Consider the following 21,955-nt stretch of genomic DNA (forward strand, 5'->3'; position numbering starts at 1 on the left):
CCTGATGCAGCCCAGCCTCACCCAGATTCTACCTCCAGCGGCCCCCGAGTAAATTGAGTTTGAGACCCCTGATCTAGTCTGTTCTTTGGGTCCAGCTGCTGCACGACCGTTGGTCTGCCCTGGCTTTCATCAGGAGCCAAGTCTAACCTCACCATCTGAGGCTCTAGTGAATAGTCAGGTGATCGCTTAGTCACGCCCCTCCAGGCTCTCCACAGTCCGTGGCACAGTGGTTCCACTAACCACGTTCGTGACATTACTTTACTATCATTTATATTTAGTGGCGAGTCCTCAGCTTGTCTTGACCCAGCACTCAATAACCATTCATTAATTCTTGTTTCTGCTTCTTGGAGCGTCTTCTCTCAACCGAGGGCTAGTCCCCGATGCAAATAATTGTACTTTTTGTAGCAACATATCTCTGACTTTTTTTTTATAGAAACATATATAAAATACACCCACTATGAATGTCCCCTCAATGCATTTACTGTACATGTCTCCTGCACACCTGGTATTGTACAGTGTATGGACAGACCAGATTCACTTAGTCTATGTATCAAATATGGGGATATTGATAGAGGCCGTCCGAAACTGATAAATAATCTGCAGGTCTGGTCCATGGAGGACCCAAAGCTTAATTGAAAAAGGATGGTCTAGTCCTTTCAAGTGATTTGGACAACCAGCATTACTGGGCCATCTACAGTATATTTTGGAGAAACCCCCCCTCTGATACCACCTGCATGTTTAATATCTGTATAATGTCACTTAGCCATTTTAGTACCATAGAAATATATTGGATGAAAAAAAAGTTTTGCTCTTACCCAATAAAACACAGTGAGAAGAACACTTGAATCATCAAAGAAGATATGGCTTCTGATTCACTGAGCACATTACTCCGCATGAAAAATCGTATAACAAAGAAACCTGAGATTATGATGATGAAGTGATTGTTCCGAAAGAGAATAAACTACCCTCATCTGTTTTACCTTGGCAGCCAAAGGAATAAAACATGCACGACATATGCAGAAAGATACATAAATATTATCAGAGACCGAAATAATCCACACAAAAAAAAGCCACAAAAATATTGAGCGTCGGAATAGTGTCGACGTTTTATGAACACAGGATGAACAAGTTGAATTCTTGCATAATTGAACCCAATAGTGAAAATGCAAATTCTATTAAAGCTAATTCTACAGAACACACCGACACATTCCTGTCCAGTGACAGTCTCCGAATGCCTGGTTTCATCAGTGTTGTGTTCTATTTGGGGAGGACAGTGAGTAACAGTCACATAATACAGTCCACAGGAAGTCCCTGAAGAATTTACCAAGATGACAAAGTTCTTACACGCACACACACCCACTGTACAGACTTGTAGTATACTTTGGACTGGTTTAGTGGCAGACTGGTATTGCTGATTGGGCCCACTATGTGTCCCAGGCACCCTGCACAGCAACAAAACATTGAAGACACATTATTTGAACTATTACACTAAGATTTCATTTTGTGGCTAACTTTTTCTTTCACATTTTTTTTCATCTTTTATTTCGTCTTAGTCCACATTCTTCATCAATCTCCAGATCCATCATGAGAGATTCGGTTAAAGATATCCTCATGACACACTTGGTGGTCTATAGCATCATAATAGGAAGTTCCATTATGGAAGAATGTTCCCACAGCACGTCCCTGGCGAGCGTGTCCTACTGCGTCGCTGAACACCTTGTTGATCTGCTCTTCGGATGGCATCCACCAGTCTGGGTTTGAAGTGCAATGCATCCTAATAAATTCTGAAACGGAAAAAAAAAGGAGACAAACGTATTAGGAAAGTATTTGTGTTATGTATTATTATTTATCACATTGGGTTTTTCAATGGTGGGATGGGTGGCAAAATAATCAAGGAGCATGTCATATAGACATCATGAAATAAAGCATCAGTAGGGATATTTTCTTAGGCTTGGGAAGTACTATTGTTCTGGAGAAAGAAAGTTACCAAGTCAATGTTGGACCCATTAACAAGCCTTGCAAGCACTGTGAGGAAGGATATAAGCTAGGCTAGACTATCCACCAAAATAAGAGACACCCATTTGCAGACAGTGGTTTCAAGGTTCTTCCCCCTATGAGTAAAAAGAAGGGTACTGGTTGGCTGGGTGAGACATCTCTGAGGTGGGTCACAGCTAACTACTACCCAACTCTCTACGAAAGGGAAAAGCAAGAACTCCAAATTAGTTGCCTGCTCATGGGCCCCTTTTCCTTTCTTTGTTGTAGACTCATTTGCAAAGCTCCTTAAAGGTCCAGATATTGACTTTTAGGATAGCTACCTCCAATAGGCACTAGTGAGACCGCTTTCTTCTGGAGGGGAGCTGATTTACTTCACTAGGGAATATAATCAACATTAAAATTCCCATCACAGTGCCTCTAATAGATAAAACATCACTGATATCCATGGCACTTGTATTATGAATCATTGTGTGAGATGGAGCAACATCTTTTGATGCTTAAAGGAATGTACCAATCCACAATATTTAAATAAAATTATTCTTTTAAATACGTTTTAAAATATTTGTGGTGGTTTGGTTTTTTTTTTTTTTGTGATGTGACTCTTGGCACAAATAAAATCTTGAAATACTTCAGTTGACTTCACAATGGCCAAAAGAGAAATGACAATATGTGGACAATTCTTGTTTGGTGGAGATCACTTTTCAGTTTTGCTGTATATTCCTTCCCTAGATGGGAAAATCATCTAATTATCATCAGAGGGTGAGCAAAATAAGGCTGGCTCTTCTGTACAGATGGATGCCTAGATGAGATAGGTCAGTAAAGGTCCCCATGCACACCAGACTAAAGACGGCTGATCCCGTAGATATTGGCGGGATCAGCAGTCTAATTTAACGATAGGGCAGTTTTTATTAATGCCTGTCCCTTTTCTAAGGGGATAAGTCGCTACCAGAGCTATTCAACAGGTGTTTTCTCTGTTCTCATTGAAAATATTTGGTTGAACTTAACATGAAGGTATGTAGGAGAGTCTGTAGACATAGCTGACAGCTCAATGAGTTCTCATCCATCAGATATTGTGTATGTAGGGCTAGCCTAACACTTTCTATGCATCTACCTGTGTGGTCTAAAGGGAGTAGGCTTGTACACCATAATTTCCTTGGGACTTTAAAAATCCATGAGATTTCTCTGTCATTCACGTTAGATGTCATAAAGTGTACACACCTTACTGTATTGTCTATGAATTAAAAAAAAAAAAAAAAAAAATCTACTTGGCGATTCCCAAAGAAGATTTCATAAATAAAAAATTGATACGTACAAAATAAAAAACAACACATCATTTAATCTTTATTGTAAACTAGCTGAAGAGCCCGGCGCTGCCCGGGCATAGTAACTAACTGTGGTTAGATATAACAAATTATAATTATCCTCCATCCCATAGTCCCGTGCCCATATACCCATCATACATATCCATGATCCCATAGGCCCGTGCCCATATACCCATCATACATATCCTCCATCCCATAGTGCCGTGCCCATATACCCATCACACATCCTCCATCCCAGTCTCGTGCCCATATACCATCATACATATCCGCCATCCCATAGTCCCGTGCCCATATACCCGTCTTACATATCCTCCATCCCATAGTCCCGTGCCCATATACCCATCACACATCCTCCATCCCATAGTCCCGTGCCCATATACCCATATCACACATCCTCCATTCCATAGTCAACCATTATAACATCATGAGCGGCGGGGCTTGCAACCTATGATGACATCAGCGTCGGGGCTTGATGCGCACACACTGTTTCCCCAGTATGTAGATAGGGGCATTATGACATAATGAGGGGCGGGGCTTGACGCGCACATGCTTTTTCCCCAGTATGTAGACAGGGGCAAAATTGTTTGGTGAATTGGAACTTGCGGGGTTAAAATTTCGCCTCACAACATAGCCTAGGACGCTCTCGGGGTCCAGACGTGTGACTGTGCCAAATTTTGTGGCTGTAGCTGCGACAGTGCGGATGCCTATCCCGGACATACATACACATACACACACACACACACACATATACATACACACACACACACATACATACACACATACATACATACACACACACACACTTGAGCTTTATATATTAGATGACAATCAAATACATGACGTTTCCTGTAAGATCTCAATTTTGGGTAACCAGATCTGTAAACTCACGACCCCTATTATTCCCTATTACACATCAGACACATTTACACGGAAAAATCTGATTTAATTGAAATGAATATTAGGGTGCTTTATCAGTAGTTTGTGATCCTCTGTTGAACAGGAAATCTCTCCATACATTGTACGCTCACATTCCTTATTGATTGTCTCGCTGCCTAAACGCTGACAGAAAAATGTGACATTTAAGCAACTATTAATTTACATAATACACGGAGTAAGCTCCCAATTGCCTGCTGAATCTGAAGATCTTTTAACATTTTCTAATGGTTTTAAAATTTGAAAAGAACGGTTGCATTTATGCAATAAAGAATTAATTTATATACATTTATACACAGGAGAGAACGAAAAAAATTATATTATTCTGCAATCGGGTTAAAAATAACTTTTAGGAAACATCAATTTGTCTCAGAAACGTGCATGGTGGCTCCACAAGATATAACATAGTACTCCTGATGAAGACACAGCGAAACGCGTGTAGGGGCGGCAGGTTGGGGCCTAATTATTACACAACCATGTAAGTAATAGTCCAGCACATGCACTTTTTTTACTCTGTTTTTGCACAGCAAGCACTTTAGCAGCACTGTTCTACATACATCTAACCCACCCTCCATCTCACATGAGTAAAGGTACCTTCTGTAAAGGATGCTTGGAGTAAATGTTTGATTTCACAAACACCTCTGGTGCTCAGCTTGCACCCTTCTATTGATGCTCTGCCTCTGCACAATCTTTAACCCTTAATTAACTGTGTTCTTATATATAGTAATCCTACTTGTGAGTTCCCTAGACACTTTAAAAATTTTCATTCATGTGATCCAACTGGATTATGATTTATAGTGATTGATTGTGTTCATTCTGAATATCGGGGGGGGGGGGGGGGCAATGTTAGTAAGATTCTTGCCCAGAAAGAATCCAAATGGATTTGGACTTTGCATACTTTACAACCATCAGCTCTTAACGAGAATTTAAATTATGCTCCATTTCTCTGATCTATAGGCTTTCCTTTTTTAATTGATCTATATAATATTTATATATTTTTAATATTTATATTTTACTAACTTTTTATTTTTTTCTTTTAAGATCATTCATCTATAGTGTCCAATTCTATATGGGACTGGCTACCTACTTGGATAAATTCGAGTGAAATCTTCGCAATTACTACAGTATATATCCAATTCTGGTTTTTTATTATATCTTAGCTAGGCATGTTCGCGAAAAATATTTCTTATTATCTATATATTTGTTTTTGTGGTGAATTTGTTGGGGTGCATGTGTTCATGTATGTGCACGACTTACCAAATGTTTTTCCGCAAAAGAATTAAAAATGATTATATTGTATAGGCAATTTTTCTGTACACATTATCATGCACTGCCACTTTATCTTGGATTTGTATATGTATTATGCTTTGTATTAATATATTTATAATATTACCGTATTTTTCGCTTTATAAGACGCTCCGGATTATAAGACGCACCACAATTTTTGAGGAGAAAAATAAGAAAAAAATATTTTTTAATAAAATGGTGGTGCCTCTTATAATCCTTGCATCTTATTGCTTACCGGGGTTGGTGGCTGCGGTGTAGAGGGATCCCAGGCTCGCTGCTGGAGGAGGCAGGCGTGGAGTGATGCTGCAGGCCGCATTCAGGGATGAGGGGGGCTCCGATGTGTGCTGTTGCTGCTGCAGAGTCTTGTGCTGGTGTCAGGTTTCTCCACTTGTCCGGCGGTTGGAAGCCGGTGCTGCGGGTGCTCCGGTGCGGCGTTGTGTGCCCATCGATGCCCGGGGCTCTGCCGACATTGTTCGACAGACCAGAGCCCCAGCATTTCCTCGGTTCCCTGTATATGTGCGCTGAAGTGCCGGTAAAAAAAAAATGGCCGCCGGCGCGTGCGCAGATGGGATCTCGGGACCAGTTCTCGAGAGATGAGATCTGAAATCTCATCTCTCGAGAGCTGGATCCCGAGATCCCATCTGCGCACGCGCGGCGGCCATTTTTTTGCAGGCACCACCGCGCGCACACAGGGAACCCAGGGAAAATGGCCGCCGGCGCGTGCGCAGATGGGATCTCGGGACCCACCTCTCGAGAGATGAGATTTCAAATCTCATCTCTCGAGAACTGGGTCCCGAGATCCCATCTGCGCACGCGCCGGCGGCCATCTTTTTACCGGCACACAGGGAACTGAGGAAATGCCGGGGCTCTGGCCTGTCGCTCAATGTTGGCAGAGCCCCGGGCATCGACGGGCACACAACGCGGCACCGGACACACCCGCAGCAGCGGCCAGCAACCGCCGGACGCCCCCGATCACAGCCTAGGTAAGGCATGTCCGCTTTGTAAGACGCACCCCTGTTTTCCCCCCAAATTTTGGGGGGAAAAAAGTGCGTCTTACAAAGCGGAAAATACGGTATATATATTTCTATATGAAATATATTTATATAATCATATTTCATTTTGCACATATATTTATATTATTTAATACTGTGCATATATGTACAGTGGGGAAAAAAAGTATTTAGTCAGTCAGCAATAGTGCAAGTTCCACCACTTAAAAAGATGAGAGGCGTCTGTAATTTACATCATAGGTAGACCTCAACTATGGGAGACAAACTGAGAAAAAAAAATCCAGAAAATCACATTGTCTCTTTTTTTTTCCTTTTATTTGCATATTATGGTGGAAAATAAGTATTTGGTCAGAAACAAGCAATCAAGATTTCTGGCTCTCACAGACCTGTAACTTCTTCTTTAAGAGTCTCCTCTTTCCTCCACTCATTACCTGTAGTAATGGCACCTGTTTAAACTTGTTATCAGTATAAAAAGACACCTGTGCACACCCTCAAACAGTCTGACTCCAAACTCCACTATGGTGAAGACCAAAGAGCTGTCAAAGGACACCAGAAACAAAATTGTAGCCCTGCACCAGGCTGGGAAGACTGAATCTGCAATAGCCAACCAGCTTGGAGTGAAGAAATCAACTGTGGGAGCAATAATTAGAAAATGGAAGACATACAAGACCACTGATAATCTCCCTCGATCTGGTGCTCCACGCAAAATCCCACCCCGTGGGGTCAGAATGATCACAAGAACGGTGAGCAAAAATCCCAGAACCACGCGGGGGGACCTAGTGAATGAACTGCAGAGAGCTGGGACCAATGTAACAAGGCCTACCATAAGTAACACACTACGCCACCATGGACTCAGATCCTGCAGTGCCAGACGTGTCCCACTGCTTAAGCCTGTACATGTCCGGGCCCGTCTGAAGTTTGCTAGAGAGCATTTGGATGATCCAGAGGAGTTTTGGGAGAATGTCCTATGGTCTGATGAAACCAAACTGGAACTGTTTGGTAGAAACACAACTTGTCGTGTTTGGAGGAAAAAGAATACTGAGTTGCATCCATCAAACACCATACCTACTGTAAAGCATGGTGGTGGAAACATCATGCTTTGGGGCTGTTTCTCTACAAAGGGGCCAGGACGACTGATCCGGGTACATGAAAGAATGAATGGGGCCATGTATCGTGAGATTTTGAGTGCAAACCTCCTTCCATCAGCAAGGGCATTGAAGATGAAACGTGGCTGGGTCTTTCAACATGACAATGATCCAAAGCACACCGCCAGGGCAACGAAGGAGTGGCTTCGTAAGAAGCATTTCAAGGTCCTGGAGTGGCCTAGCCAGTCTCCAGATCTCAACCCTATAGAAAACCTTTGGAGGGAGTTGAAAGTCCGTGTTGCCAAGCGAAAAGCCAAAAACATCACTGCTCTAGAGGAGATCTGCATGGAGGAATGGGCCAACATACCAACAACCAGGGCTGTGGAGTCGGAGTCGTGGAGTCGGAGTCTGAGCTCATTTTGGTGGAGTCGGAGTTGGAGTCGGTATAAAATGGACCGACTCCGACTCCTAAAATATATAATAAATTGGGTACAGTAATTCAATGCAGGATGTGCTGAATATTTTTTCATAGGAGTTTGGGAAAGTTATGAAATGTCCTATAAATGGCTGTTCTATTCCTGATCTAAGGCTACATTCACACAGCGTTTTTCCTGTGTTTTTTGAGGATACGTTTTTCAGCTGCAAAAGCTGATCATCTTTTTAAAAAACTGCATCACCTGAAAGGTTTTTGAGCTCATAGATAATGTTTTCAATAGCAAAAGCAGATTAGAAATCTGCTCTATCTATCCATTTATCCATATCTGTCTATCCATATCGTATCTGTACCAAAAAGAATGAAAACCGGGTAGTACACCAATATATATTCTGTTCTATCTAAATGTCTTGATTATTGTATCATAGAAATGATTAAATGTCTGAGGTTCACATTGTACTACAATAAATTTTTCACTTAAATATAAGCAATATGTGTGGGAGTCGGAGTCGTGGAGTCGGAGTTGGAGTCGGAGTAAGGGAAATTGAGGAGTCGGAGTCGGAGTCGCAGGTTTGGCTTACCGACTCCACAGCCCTGCCAACAACAGTGTGTGGCAACCTTGTGAAGACTTACAGAAAACGTTTGACCTCTGTAATTGCCAACAAAGGATATATCACAAAGTATTGAGATGAAATTTTGTTTCTGACCAAATACTTATTTTCCACCATAATATGCAAATAAAATGAAAAAAAAACAGACAATGTGATTTTCTGGATTTTTTTTTCTCAGTTTGTCTCCCATAGTTGAGGTCTACCTATGATGTAAATTACAGACGCCTCTCATCTTTTTAAGTGGTGGAACTTGCACTATTGCTGACTGACTAAATACTTTTTTTCCCCACTGTATATGGTGTATTTATACATTGCCACTTTATTTTGCACATATATGCGCATTATTTAGCACTATGTATAGAATCATAGAATCGTAGAGTTGGAAGGGACCTCCAAGGCCATCTGGTCCAACCCCCTGCTCAAAGCAGGATTCGCTAAATCATCCCAGTCAGATGTCTGTCCAGCCTCTGTTTGAAGACTTCCATTGAAGGAGAATTCACCACTTCTCGTGGCAGCTTGTTCCACTCATTGATCACTCTAACTGTCAAAAAGTTTTTTCTAATATCTAATCTGTGTCTCCTCCCATTCAGTTTCATCCCATTGCTTCTAGTCTTTCCTTGTGCAAATGAGAATAAAGATGATCCTTCTACAATGTGACAGCCCTTTAGATATTTGTAGACAGCTATTAAGTCTCCTCTCAGTCTTCTCTTTAGCAAACTAAACATTCCCAAATCCTGCAACCTTTCCTCATAAGACAGGGTTTGCAGTCCGGTCACCATTCTGGTCGCTCTTTTCTGAACTTGCTCCAGTTTGTTGATGTCTTTTTTAAAATGTGGTGCCCAAAACTGGATGTAATATTCCAGATGAGGTCTGACCAAAGAGGAGTAGAGGGCAATAATGACTTCACGTGATCTAGACTGTATGCTTATGTTAATACATCCTAGAATTGCATTTGCCTTTTTTGCTGCTGCATCACACTGTTGACTCATATTCAGTCTGTGATCTATTAGTATACCCAAGTCTTTTTCACATGTGCTGTTGCTTAGCCCTATTCCTCCCATTCTGTATATGCTTTTTTCATTTTTATTGCCCAGATGTAGTACTTTGCATTTTTCCCTGTTACAAACCATTCTGTTAGTTGCTGCCCACTGCTTCAGTTTATTTATATCTTTTTGAATCCTCTCTCTCTCTTCTCTAGTATTAGCTATCCCTCCTAGCTTTGTGTCATCAGCAAATTTAATCAGTTTACCCTCAATTCCTTCATCTAAATCGTTGATAAAGATGTTGAACAATACAGGGCCCAGGACAGAGCCCTGTGGTTCCCCACTTGAGACATTCTTCCAACTGGATGTGCAGCCATTTACGACCACTTTTTGGTTCCAATCACCAAGCCAGTTATGAATCCACCTAACAGTTGCCTTGTCCATTCCATACTTAGCCATTTTTTCAATAAGGATTGTATGAGATACTTTATCAAATGCTTTGCTGAAGTCAAGATATACTATATCTACAGCATTTCCTTGATCCACCCAATCAGTGATTCCGTCATATAAGGAAATTAAGTTAGTCTGACATGACTTATTAGTTACAAACCCATGCTGACTCTGTTTGATCACTTCATTCTTATCCAGGTATTGACATACATGTTGTTTAATAATTTGTTCAAAGATCTTTCCTGGTATAGAAGTCAGACTCACCAGCCTATAGTTGCCTGGGTCCACCATCTTCCCCTTTTTGAAGATAGGAACAACATTTGCTCTTCTCCAGTCTTCTGGGACTTCTCCTGTTCTCCAAGAATTTTCAAAGATTATGGAGAGGGGTTCAAAAATTTCTTCTGCTATCTCCTTCAGTACTCTGGGTGTAATTCATCTGGACCTGGAGACCTGAATTCATTTAGGTTAGCTAAGTGTTTCCTCGCTATCTTTCTGTTTATAGATATCCTGAATTCTTCTATTCCCTTAATAGGACAGTGAAGAACAGTTGATGTTACATTTCCTTTCTGAGAGAAAACAGATGCAAAATAGGAATTTAAAAGTTCGGCCTTCTCAACATCCTGTCTTACCATTTCATCATTTTCATCCTGTAAAAATCCTATAGCATCTTTGACTTTTCTTTTACTTTTGACATATCCCCAAAATCCTTTATTATTGCTTTTGACATCTCTTGCAAGCCTCAATTCATTGTCAGCTTTAGATAATCTGATATGTTCCCTGCAGGTTCTGCAGACATCATTATATTCTTCTTTAGATATGCCTCCCTCTTTCCATTTTATAAACATTTCTTTCTTCCTTTTTAGCATGTGCTTAAGTTCTGTGTTCATCCATCCTGGTTTCCTTAAATGCTTCCTTTTCTTCCCTCTTTTTGGAATTGTTAACAATTGTGCTTTGAGAATTTCATTCTTCAAGATTTCCCATCCTTCCTGGACATTTTTGTCTTTAAGGATATCCAGCCATTGGATCCCTCCAATTCTCTTTCTGAATCCCTTAAAATCTGCCTTTCTGAAATCTAACCTTGACGTCTGAGTCTTCACAGGTCTTCCGCCTCTAGTTATCCAAAATTCTAAAATAGCATGGTCGCTACCTCCTAGGGTCCCTGCCACTTTTACCTCCTCAACCATTTCCTCCCTGTTTATAAGGATTAGATCCAAGGTAGCAGTTCCCCTTGTTTTCTCCCCTACCTTTTGGAAGATGAAGTTGTCAATAAGAGAGGATAAGAATGTGCTTGACCTGTTAGTTTTGCCTGAGAGAGATTCCCAACAAATGTCTGGATAGTTGAAATCTCCCATGACAACTATGTCATATTTTTTGGAGAACTTGGCCATTTGATGCATAAAGAGTTCATCCATATCTTCAGCTTGCACAGGCGGCCTGTAGTAAATGCCTACAATGGTGTCCTTTCCATTGTTCTGTCCTTGTATTCTTACCCAAACAGTTTCCACAGAACTCCCAGTCTCTGAAGCTTCAATCTCTGTGCAGATATACGCGTTTCTAACATACAATGCGACACCTCCTCCTCCTTTATCAAGTCTGTTTCTTGCAAATAAGTTGTATCCTTCTAGTCTTGTATTCCAATCATGTGTATCGTCCCACCAAGTTTCAGTGATTCCAATGACATCATATTTCTTTTCCTGTGTTAGTAGTTCCAATTCTCCTTGTTTGTTGCCCATGCTTTGTGCATTAGTATAGAAACATTTTAATTTGTGATTGTTTTCTCTTTCTCCAATATTTTTATTATTTAGATTCTTTTGTCTTTGTTTTTCCTTTCCACTTCTAATAGCAGAGTTTTCAATAGCATTTGTCAGGTGTATGGCTTTTTCTGGTCTTTTGTTTCCCTTCCCACATTGTTCTATTTTAAAGCTCTCCTGATGTGTAGTAAGGCGACTTCCAAATACAAGTTTTCCAGTCTTCGTAAGGTGCACCCCATCTCTAGCAAGTAGTCCATCGGTATAGGTAATTTACTCCGTGATCCAGAAATACAAATCGTTGCTGACGGCACCATCGACGTAGCCAGTTGTTCACCTGCAGAATCTTATTCCACCTCCTTGTTCCATGGCCATCCACTGGGAGGATGGAAGAGAAGACCACCTGCGCTCCCAGTTCTTTCACTTTCTTACCTTAGTTTTCAAAGTCTCTGCAGATGGTTTCCAGGTCGTTTCTCGCGGTGTCATTTGTCCCCACATGTAGTAGCAGGAATGGGTAGGAATCTGTAGGTCTGAAGAGTCCTGATATCCTGTCAGACACATGTAATATGCATATGTATATATTTATTTATGCAGTGTCACTAATTATTATCATTCTTTGTTATTTATGCATTGTCACTAATTATTATCATTCTTTGTTATTTATGCACTGTCACTTTAAAATAATCTTTTTCTTTATGTAATATTTGTCTTGTATATAATGATGGAATAATGTAATTTGGGCACAGTCACTTTAAGCTCTCATTCATGCTGTAATTGGTACTTATTTGCATACACATTATATGCTGTTATCACATCCACACATTTTCATTCACATTCAGCATTTTCCTATTTTGAACATGTCCTCCTGCTGGTCTCTCAGTTGATTTAAGCTCCAACTCGTATGCATCGTGTGCGCATGCGGGCCCATTCCCTCCTCTCCCGCATCCCCTGGCGCGTCTCTTCAGTGACGTCGCTGTCTGTTTCCTGGATCACGCTCACGTGACATGTGGGCGTGGTTTCTGGTCATGTGACTGTGATGTCGTCGTGACGCCCCGACAGATGGGGGCGATGGGGCTTCAATGGATGTCCGCATGCGCCGACATATACCGACGCAGCTGTGAGCATTTTACCCTCACATTCTCATTGGTTACACTACCATATAAATAAGGGCTACTCAGACACATTTGACACTCTCCCGGAAGAAGGCCATTTATGCCGAAATGTGCGTAGGGACTCCTGGCGCTGCATACACTGTATGTACATGCCTGACTATTGTTACTTTGCACATTTGTTCTTTTGCACTTTATTTTTCACTTATTTCATTGTGTATTCACACTCCTTCTGCCTTATGTTTTTATAACTGGCACAAGTTCTTTAGCACCTTTTTACACTTATTTGTGCACTGTGGTTTTTACCTACTGCTTATACAGATTTTTGTGGCGCCATCTTATGGCTAACTCTGATATTTTTCTTGTAAATTTTAATGATTAATTTTATATGTATGCTATTACAAATTCTAAATATGCTTAAATAAAGATATATAATTATATACCTTTCTATTGAAGTTTATTTACACCGTATATTTTTATATGCTCAAGTTTATTGTGGTGTAGAACATATCTGTCCATGTTATTTTATTAGATCTTATTTTTTACTTTATATTTTTATTTTATTCTTATTTCACATTTGTTGCTTTTCTTTTGCTCATAACAGGAGAGAACGAAAAAAATTATATCATTCTGCAATCGGGTTAAAAATAACTTTTAGGAAACATCTATCTGTCTCAGAGATGTGTTTGGTGGCTCCACAAGATATAACATAGTACTCGTGATGAAGACACGGCGAAACGCGTGTAGGGGCGGCAGGTTGGGGCCTAATTATTACACAACCATGTAAGTAATAGTCCAGCACATGCACTTTTTGTTACTGTTTTTGCACAGCAAGCACTTTAGCAGCACTGTTATAAATACATCTAACCCACCCTCCATCTCACATGAGTAAAGGTACCTTCTGTAAAGGACGATTGGAGTAAATGTTTGATTTCACAAACACCTCTGGTGCTCAGCTTGCACCCTTCTATTGATGCTCTGCCTCTGCACAATCTTTAACCCTTAATGAACTGTGTTCTTATATATAGTAATCCTACTTGTGAGTTCTTGGCAGAACCTTTGCATTTCACTTATTCAAGTTATAATTTTTACATTCCTTGGCTATACTTGCTTTTACTATCCCCATGCATTTTTCTGCTTTGGTAGTGATATTCTGTTTGGCACATTTTTAATGTTGAATTATGTAAATAAATCTGATTTTATGGTTAAATTTGCGCTTTGACCTCATGTTGCTTTAATGATGCTAAATGGGGTTTGTAGTGTCCATAGTACACTGACCAAAACTACTGGATAATGTTCTTGTTCTTCAGACCTGTTCTTCTCTACGAGCCCTAATATTGCAAGTTGTGCTAGGACCATAAGCTATCTACACCTTACAGGTCAGGGGCAATCTTTGGTCGATTCATTTGGGAAGGCCTTTTACCGTGCAGTGTGGGGAACACTTGACTTCCTTCTTCCAGTAGAAAAGATTCAAACATGAAAAGCTAAAAAGTACATGTCACCAGGTCAAAAAGGTTTTCTTTTGTTATCTCCACCATATGGTTCTAGAAATATAGGCCTTTTTTATCTGGCGCTAATTTTTATGATCTTTACAACCAAGAGAGCATAGCTCACAGGGTAATAATTCAGAGTAAATTGAACAAAAAACTATATATCATGGGAATCAGAAAAGAATATGGGGAACATACAAATCCCCTTAAAAATGAATTTTTAATAGATATGCATTAAAAAAAACACCTTCCCAGTGAATTTTGGCAAATGCCACAAATGAAAGAAGACCTAATCTGAAATGCTGCACAGCCATATGACACAGCTCTGATACCTTCCTGACCGTGGAGGTTGGCACCCTAAAAGTACGACTTTGGCGCCCCCACTCAACGAGGGCTGTCCCTCACTCCCCTACCAGTCCTTAATAAGACAGGAGGGAAAACAATAACCAGATTGTTTCATCTCTTCACTATCAGAGTGCCCTAGAGCTAATGCAGGATCTCAGGCAAAAGATATACAAACATTAAAAACCAAATATATCCACATCATGATATCCTATGACCAAAAAATATGCCACATGGCATGCAATGAGATCAAAAACATGCCCCTCCTCAGGGGTATACAGTTAGATGAAAAGAGATGAAAGCGGTCACTTATCATGTGTGAAGGAACCCAAACGCGTTTCTCCGCCTACAGCGGTTCATCAGGAGGAATGATGTCCATGACTGAGAAAATGTACCTGAATCTCAAAAAATAATGTTATTTGGCTTTGGCAGTAAGAAGACTATTTGTGAATTTAGTTATAGTGGTCCAGTGGAGTGCTGGGGTCAGAAGCCAAAATGTAGCTTGCCCGAGTCAAGATGAGGGGTGGTTTAAGAAGTGTGGAAACAAACGGGAGTAGTGAGAAGGGGCTATAGCTGGTCATGGAGGATGACAAGAGGGATGGCTTCTTATAAGGTAATTCTAAGTTTTCGAAACGGTGATAGGCAGCTAGGCAATGTTAAACTAAGCAATTTTACAATGAACTTGCTTTTGCTAACTTCCTCCGATCTCCAGCTAACTGCATTTTAGTGTCTTATTGTTTACTACTTTTTGCCAAAGAGGCTGGACTCCGTTCCTGTTTTACTCTGAGGCTGGTTGCCTCTATTCAGCCTCATTAATTTCTGTAGAACTAATACTTGGCATGCCCAGGAGCAGTTCTACATCGCTGCGCCCACCACATGATCATTATCTGAATGCTGCTCCTGATCCCCCAGAACTTGTGACGCTGCAGAGGTAAAAAAAGGCTCTCACATAGCAGCATATGGTTTCCGCTACCATGAACTGTCAGTCAAGAGAGTCAAAGAAGAGCACCCCTGCCCACAGCAACCAGTTGAAGAGTGCCCCCTTCCCACAGCAACAGGAAGTCAGGAGACTGGGGAGCGGTGTGCTCATGAACAGAAAAGAAGAGAAAACCTCTAAGTATAGCTGTTGTGTAGAAGGGTACTGGGAACTGTAGGTTGAAGCTTTAATAATTAATAGAAATTAAAGGGAGATATGTCCAAACAATAAAAACATTACAAAGTAACACATAGATCACCAGTTACAGGAGGAGTGAGGGACCTGTTTGTGAGCTTGCAATCTATAAGGAAAAAGTAAGGCATAATAGGTAAAAGTGCTTGCCATGTATGGTCCAGCCATTATAATAAATGGGGCATTTCAGATAAGCTGCATGAACCAGTCATGAGCCAGTATCTGTTCAAGTACAGTTAGCAAGTGCTATTGGGTGCATAGGGGATTTGTAGACAGATTTATTAGGACCAAATTCTGGGGAAAAATTAGAAAGAGTGAACATGGAAGAGTCAGGGTGTGTGCACACGTTGCGGATTCTGCTGCGGATTTTTCCACGCAGATTTGTCTAAATCCTCAGGTAAATCCGCAGGTCAAAAGACCTGCTGTTTATCTGCGGATTTATTGTGGTTTAGCCTGCGGTTTTCCCCTGCAGTTTGACACCTGTCATAGAGCAGGTGCCAGACCGCACAAAGAAGTGACATTGACTTAAATGGTACTGTACACCGCAGCAGAAACTGCCGTGGATCCGCAGCAGAATCCGCAACGTGTGCACACACCCTCAGGGTATGTGCACACGTTGCGGATCTGCGCTAGCGGGTTCGCTTAGCACGATCCAAAAAAGGCAGTTGCACTAGCGGTCCGTTTACGCATACATTGAACAGACTGCACTAACGCAATCTGAACTTGGTCTTAGGTTAGTGAGGTGATAGGTTTGTCTAAAGAGATGTGTTTTCAAAGCTCACTTAAAAATTTGGTGACTAGATATTAGTCGGATTGTCCGAGGTAGTGCATTCCAGAAAACTGGGGCAGTATAAGAGAAGTCTTGGAGACGGAGGTGCAAGGTTAGGATTATGGAGGATGTTAGTCTTAGATCAGTTTCAGAATGGAGAGAAGAGGTAGGATGATAGACAAAGATGAGGGAGGAGATGTAGGGTGGTGCAGAACTGTCCAGAGCTTTGTAGGTGAGATAGATAAGTTTTTATTGTATTATGTAGTGTATGGGCCTTAACCAGTGCAATGACTGGCACAAGGTGGAGGCATCGGTGTGGTAGCTCGACAGAAATATGACCTTGGCTGCCACATTCATGATGGACTGGAGAGGAGAAAGTCTAGTTAGAATGAGAGCGATCAGTAGAGTTGCAGTAGTCCAGATGAGAATGAATAACAACAGTAAGAGTTTTTGCAGTTTCAAAGATGAGAAAAGTTTGGATTCTGCATATGTTTTTAAAATGCAGGTAGCATGAGCAAGTAAAAAATTGCATATAGGGAAAAATGAAGGTTCTGTGTCAAATATGACCCCAAGACAGGTAGGTTAGTAGAGGGGGGAAACACAAGAAGTTCCGTTTTGGAGATATTCCGTTTCAGATACAGGGAGGACATGATGTTAGAGACAGCTGATAGACAGTCCCTGATATTTTGTATTAGGTGGTGGTGATGTAAGAAGAGGTGTATAATTGGGTATCATCAACATATAGATGGTACTGGAAAGCAAATATGCTGATGGCTTGACCAATAGTGGCAGTGTATAAAGAGAAGAGTAGGGAACTGTGACTTGAAGAACCCTGATAGTAAGGAATTAGAGCCAGCAAAAGAAACAGCGAAGGAGCGTTTACAGAGGTAAGAGAACCAAGAGACAGCAGTTTTTTTGAGGCCAATTAATATGAATTTTTTAAATAGATAATAAAAGTTAAATTTTAATTACATATTTTTCTCCTCTTTAGTTTACTTCCACTGTACCGGTGGTGTATACCAATGTGTAATCCTGTCCTATGAGATTTGATTAATCTAATATAAAAATGTAAGTAATAAGGGAGGGAACAGAGGCCTGTGAAGATAGTCTAGCGTATATCTATCTTTATGAGTGGCTATAGGGGCCATTGTGAGAGGCCAAAGCAGGAAGTGACAATTTTTGGAGGCAAATGAGTGACAATTGTCAATCAGGATGCTGAAGTCACCCATGATGCTGGTGGGGATGTTATCAAGAGAAAATGTAGGAGCTTAGGTGATGAAGTGGTTGATGGAGGTGGTGGCTGGGCCTGGTGGTTGATCGATAATGGCCAATTAAAGACTAGAGGGAAAGAGTGCAGTGGCTGCTAACTGGCCACAAAGATCGTGTGACAACAATGTCACGCAATTACCGAGAGACATTACTGAAATGGCGGTACCACTGGAACGACGTCAGCAATGGAGGCGAGAATAAGTGTTATTATTTTACTGGTGGCAAACATTCGGACTAAGAAGAGGTTGTTCGAGTAGTGGACAACTTCTTTAAAATTACAATGGTTAAAAGAATTTGCGTTGTTTTAGTGACAGAAGAGAGATATGATAGTGGGAATTATTTAAGTAGTCCCAGAATTAGGGGATAAATCATCTAAAGTAAAAATAAACAGAGAAAGGGATAGCCAAGAGGCTTGCTAAGGAGGTGAGATGAGTAGGTAGAAGGGCAAGAGATATACACCTCTTTGAAAGGTGAAGGGTTTTGTGGAAACGGAAAAAAGTTTAAGGACAAGGGGAGCGATAGTTGTGATGTGCACGTTTTCAAATCCAGAGAGAAGAGCAGAAAATTCATGGCTTGTAATAGGTACCTTCAGTTCTTTTGTGGTTAAATTCTGATCTACTTATGGCTCATTTAACGAGCCATTAACTGGGGAACAAACGTTCGTAGGAAGGCTCGTTCATGACTATCACGTTATCTACAAAGGAGAGCACTAACTCGACGTCCAAGTAGAGCGCTTGTACATCTGGTGTGATGATTTTAAAACTAATTTAAAAATCACAGCTATTTGTACTATACAGTATAACCAGTGTAAACTGGTGATGATGGATGATCTTACAATTACATGATATTTTATGGACACAGAATAATCGTATTATCATATATAATATTTGTCTAAACAGGCCAAAAACAACTGCAAATGTGCTTGTGTATAGCCGGTAGGAAGTAATTTATCGACCTGGATCAGTCCAAGTAATAGGCACAGTATGCAGTTATAGGGCTCATACTCACTTGCGAGAGACTCACACGATTCTCGTGCGAGTCTCTTGCATGAAAACCTGGCACTCGGACCGCTGCGTGTGGCTGCATAGAAATACAGTCCGAGTGCTGGCGACAGTGCCAGGTTTTCATGCGAGAGACTCACACGAGAATCGTGTGAGTCTCTCGCAAGTGAGTATGAGCCCATAAAGTAGGACTTAGCGCTGAGCACATAACCAGACCTGTCCATCAGCCTCTGCGAAGTGAAAAACCGCTATCCCATTTGCAGTGCTTTTCCATTTTAGGAGGCAGTCAGAAAGTTTTTCTTTGGGACCAGAAGCTACAAGTTCTATTTCTGGGCCCTATATATGAGGTACATTTTATATGACGTTCATAAGTATGATCCATACACCATTTCTTTTCAATACCATAGCCTTTAGAGAGCCTGGAAAATGAATCCGTATGAAGTTTACATTAAAACTACAGCTCTATCATGTTCATTAAATAAGAGCTCTTTATAATACGGACATTGTGCTGCCGTCAGGTGCTGCGCCCCACATTCGGCTTTATTAATTTATATTTTATAATCTCCTTTAATTTATATAGCTGTAACATCTGGCTAGGCTTTAGATAATGACCAAAAAAGACATCTGTTAATCTGTAGTGATGAAATGATATGATTTGTCTGAATGTTCGCTTTAATTAATGATCTTACAGTCTGCCCTTTTGTTTAGGAAATGGATATTAAAAAGAGTCATTGGAATTGTTGCATGCAAAAAATCTTCTGAACAAAAGCCCTATAAAAGAGAGATGTAATGTAAATGGTGCATGTGACGCTCCAAAGCAATAGTACAATGGAGCCATGGAAATGCACAGGGAAATCCACGTTTGGACATATTTCTTTCCATATACCCTATAATTTCATCTTTCATATATACAGCAGATTTCTAAACTGTCAGACGTGGGAATCAGACAGCATAGTTGGCTGGCGGACACGTGGCCTAATATTTCACAGGACATTTTGTCTCGCAACATGCTCTGCTGTCTGGTAACAGGAACCCAGCAAATTTCTTAAAAAATTCCTCAAGCTATAAATGAAAGTTATACACTGCCCCTGTGCTTTTAGCATTTACTGTGCAGCCTTTCTGACAGTGATAGCTATATCCTATAACGACTCCTGGAGTGGACCCTCTGGGCCATGATACCAACCCACCCTGGGTGAGCTGACCTAGTGAATCCACCCCCTATACAGGGAGCGTCAGGAGCAGACCCAGGCTAATAAAGTGCCATGACTGCTGGAACCAGGTGGCTGGCTCGAAGGAGGCGCGAGAGACCGTGTCTGGCAGGGTGAAGATGGAGACACGCTGGGTACAAGAGTGCGTAAAGCGTGTACACGGGGGCATGCAGGGTACAGGATAGTGCAGAGCGCGTACTGAGAAGCACGCCTGGGTATGAGACAGTGCAGAGCGTGTGCTGGGAAGCACGCCTGGGTACAAGACAGTGGAGAGCACATACTAGGAAGCACGCCAGAGTACAAGGTAGTGGACCTGAGTACAGAGAGCGACCATGCAAGCACCAAGCTGGCCTAGCAAGGAAGTAAAACGAAAATCAGGCGCAGCCTACAGGAAGAGGCTGCCTGATATAGGGAATGCGCACCGGAGGACTTCCGGGTTAGGGTTCTCCAGGACCATAGAGACGTCAGTTAGCGCGGACTAAGTCAGAGCTGCGGGATGTGCGCAAGCGCGCCCGACGGGACCCAGACGCGCAGCTGCAGAGTCAAAGAGCGCGAGGCGAGCGCACCCGACGGGACCCCAGTGCCGGCCGCGAGACCGGAAATGAGGATGTCGGGCGGCGTGCTCCAGCTCCGGAGGTGTGCCAGGATGCCGCGGATCGGGAAGTATGAGGAGGCCCGGGGAAGAGCGGTGTGACATATCCCTTCAGTTAAATTCCGGAGGATCTGTCACCGGGGAAAAGAGGCCAGTTTTTGCTCTTAATTTATTCCCATTGCTCCTCTTTGTAAGTTGTTTTGTGTTTTTGTTTTTTAAATCCGCTATTTGCTTCCAGAGATATGAACCTTTACTTCAGTGCTAATTTTTATGCTTTTTACCAAAAGGCGTTGCTCACAACTTCTCTGGGGGCATGTCTTTAGCTGCTCTGCATTATTACCTTGTGAGCCACGCCCCCTTGGAAAATACCATAAAAATTAGCAGTAAATAAAAGGACCCATATCTCTGGAACTGGAAGGCGGATTTTAAAAAAACCCAAAACAAAACAAAAAAAAAAACAAAGAAAGAAACTGCATATTCGGGGGAAGTGGGAATAAAATAAGAACAAAAGCTAACTTTTGACCTGATGAAAGGTGCTCTTTAACTACCCATTCAGTCTAATAACGTGCCTCCACAGTTGCCTCCCACACAGTATGAAGCACCCACAATTTTCTCCCAGCACAGTATGAAGCCCCTATAACACCTCTACACACTATGATGGTCCCAACAGCTCCCACAGTATGATGGTCTGCAAACACAGTATGATTATCCCACAGCCCTACACTCAGTATGATATTCACCGCAGCCCACCACATAGTATGATGGCACTCAGTACAATGGTCCCACAGGCCCCTACACAGTATGATGGACCTGCAGCACCCAGTACAATGTCAACTACTGCCCCCATACATAGTATGATGGCCCCATGACCTCTCGCAAAGTATGACGGTCCACAAACACAGTATGACGCCCCCACACACAATATGATGTGCCCTACAGCCCCTCAAGCAGTGTGAAGGTTCCACAGCCCTCAAACATTATGGAGGGCCCACAGTCCCTCACATAGTATGATATGGAAGTCTTCAAACAGAGGCTGGATAGACATCTGTCTGAGAGGGTTTAGTGAATCCTGCATTGACCAGGTGGTTGGACACAATGACCCTGGAGGTCCCTTCCAAATCTAACATTCTATCATTCTATATCTAGCACA

At 41.6% G+C, this 21,955-nt stretch overlaps 1 protein-coding gene across 2 annotated transcripts in view; it reads right to left on the minus strand.

The window, feature by feature from the left end:
- Positions 1–1,077: 1,077 nt before the first annotated feature.
- BEND4 (BEN domain containing 4) overlaps positions 1,078–21,955 on the minus strand; it is a 173,428-nt gene continuing 152,550 nt past the window's right edge. Inside the window, exon 5 of one of the 2 annotated variants that reach the window (XM_073583424.1) lies at positions 1,078–1,784. In XM_073583424.1, coding sequence (XP_073439525.1) covers positions 1,567–1,784 — 218 coding nt within the window. In that variant the 3' untranslated portion in view covers positions 1,078–1,566. The remainder of the gene's footprint in view (positions 1,785–21,955) is intronic. The other variant, XM_073583425.1, reaches the window with a different exon arrangement.

Source organism: Dendrobates tinctorius, unplaced genomic scaffold (assembly GCF_039654945.1).
Source record: "Dendrobates tinctorius isolate UK_male_01 unplaced genomic scaffold, ASM3965494v1 ptg000079l, whole genome shotgun sequence".
Lineage (NCBI taxonomy): Eukaryota > Metazoa > Chordata > Amphibia > Anura > Dendrobatidae > Dendrobates > Dendrobates tinctorius.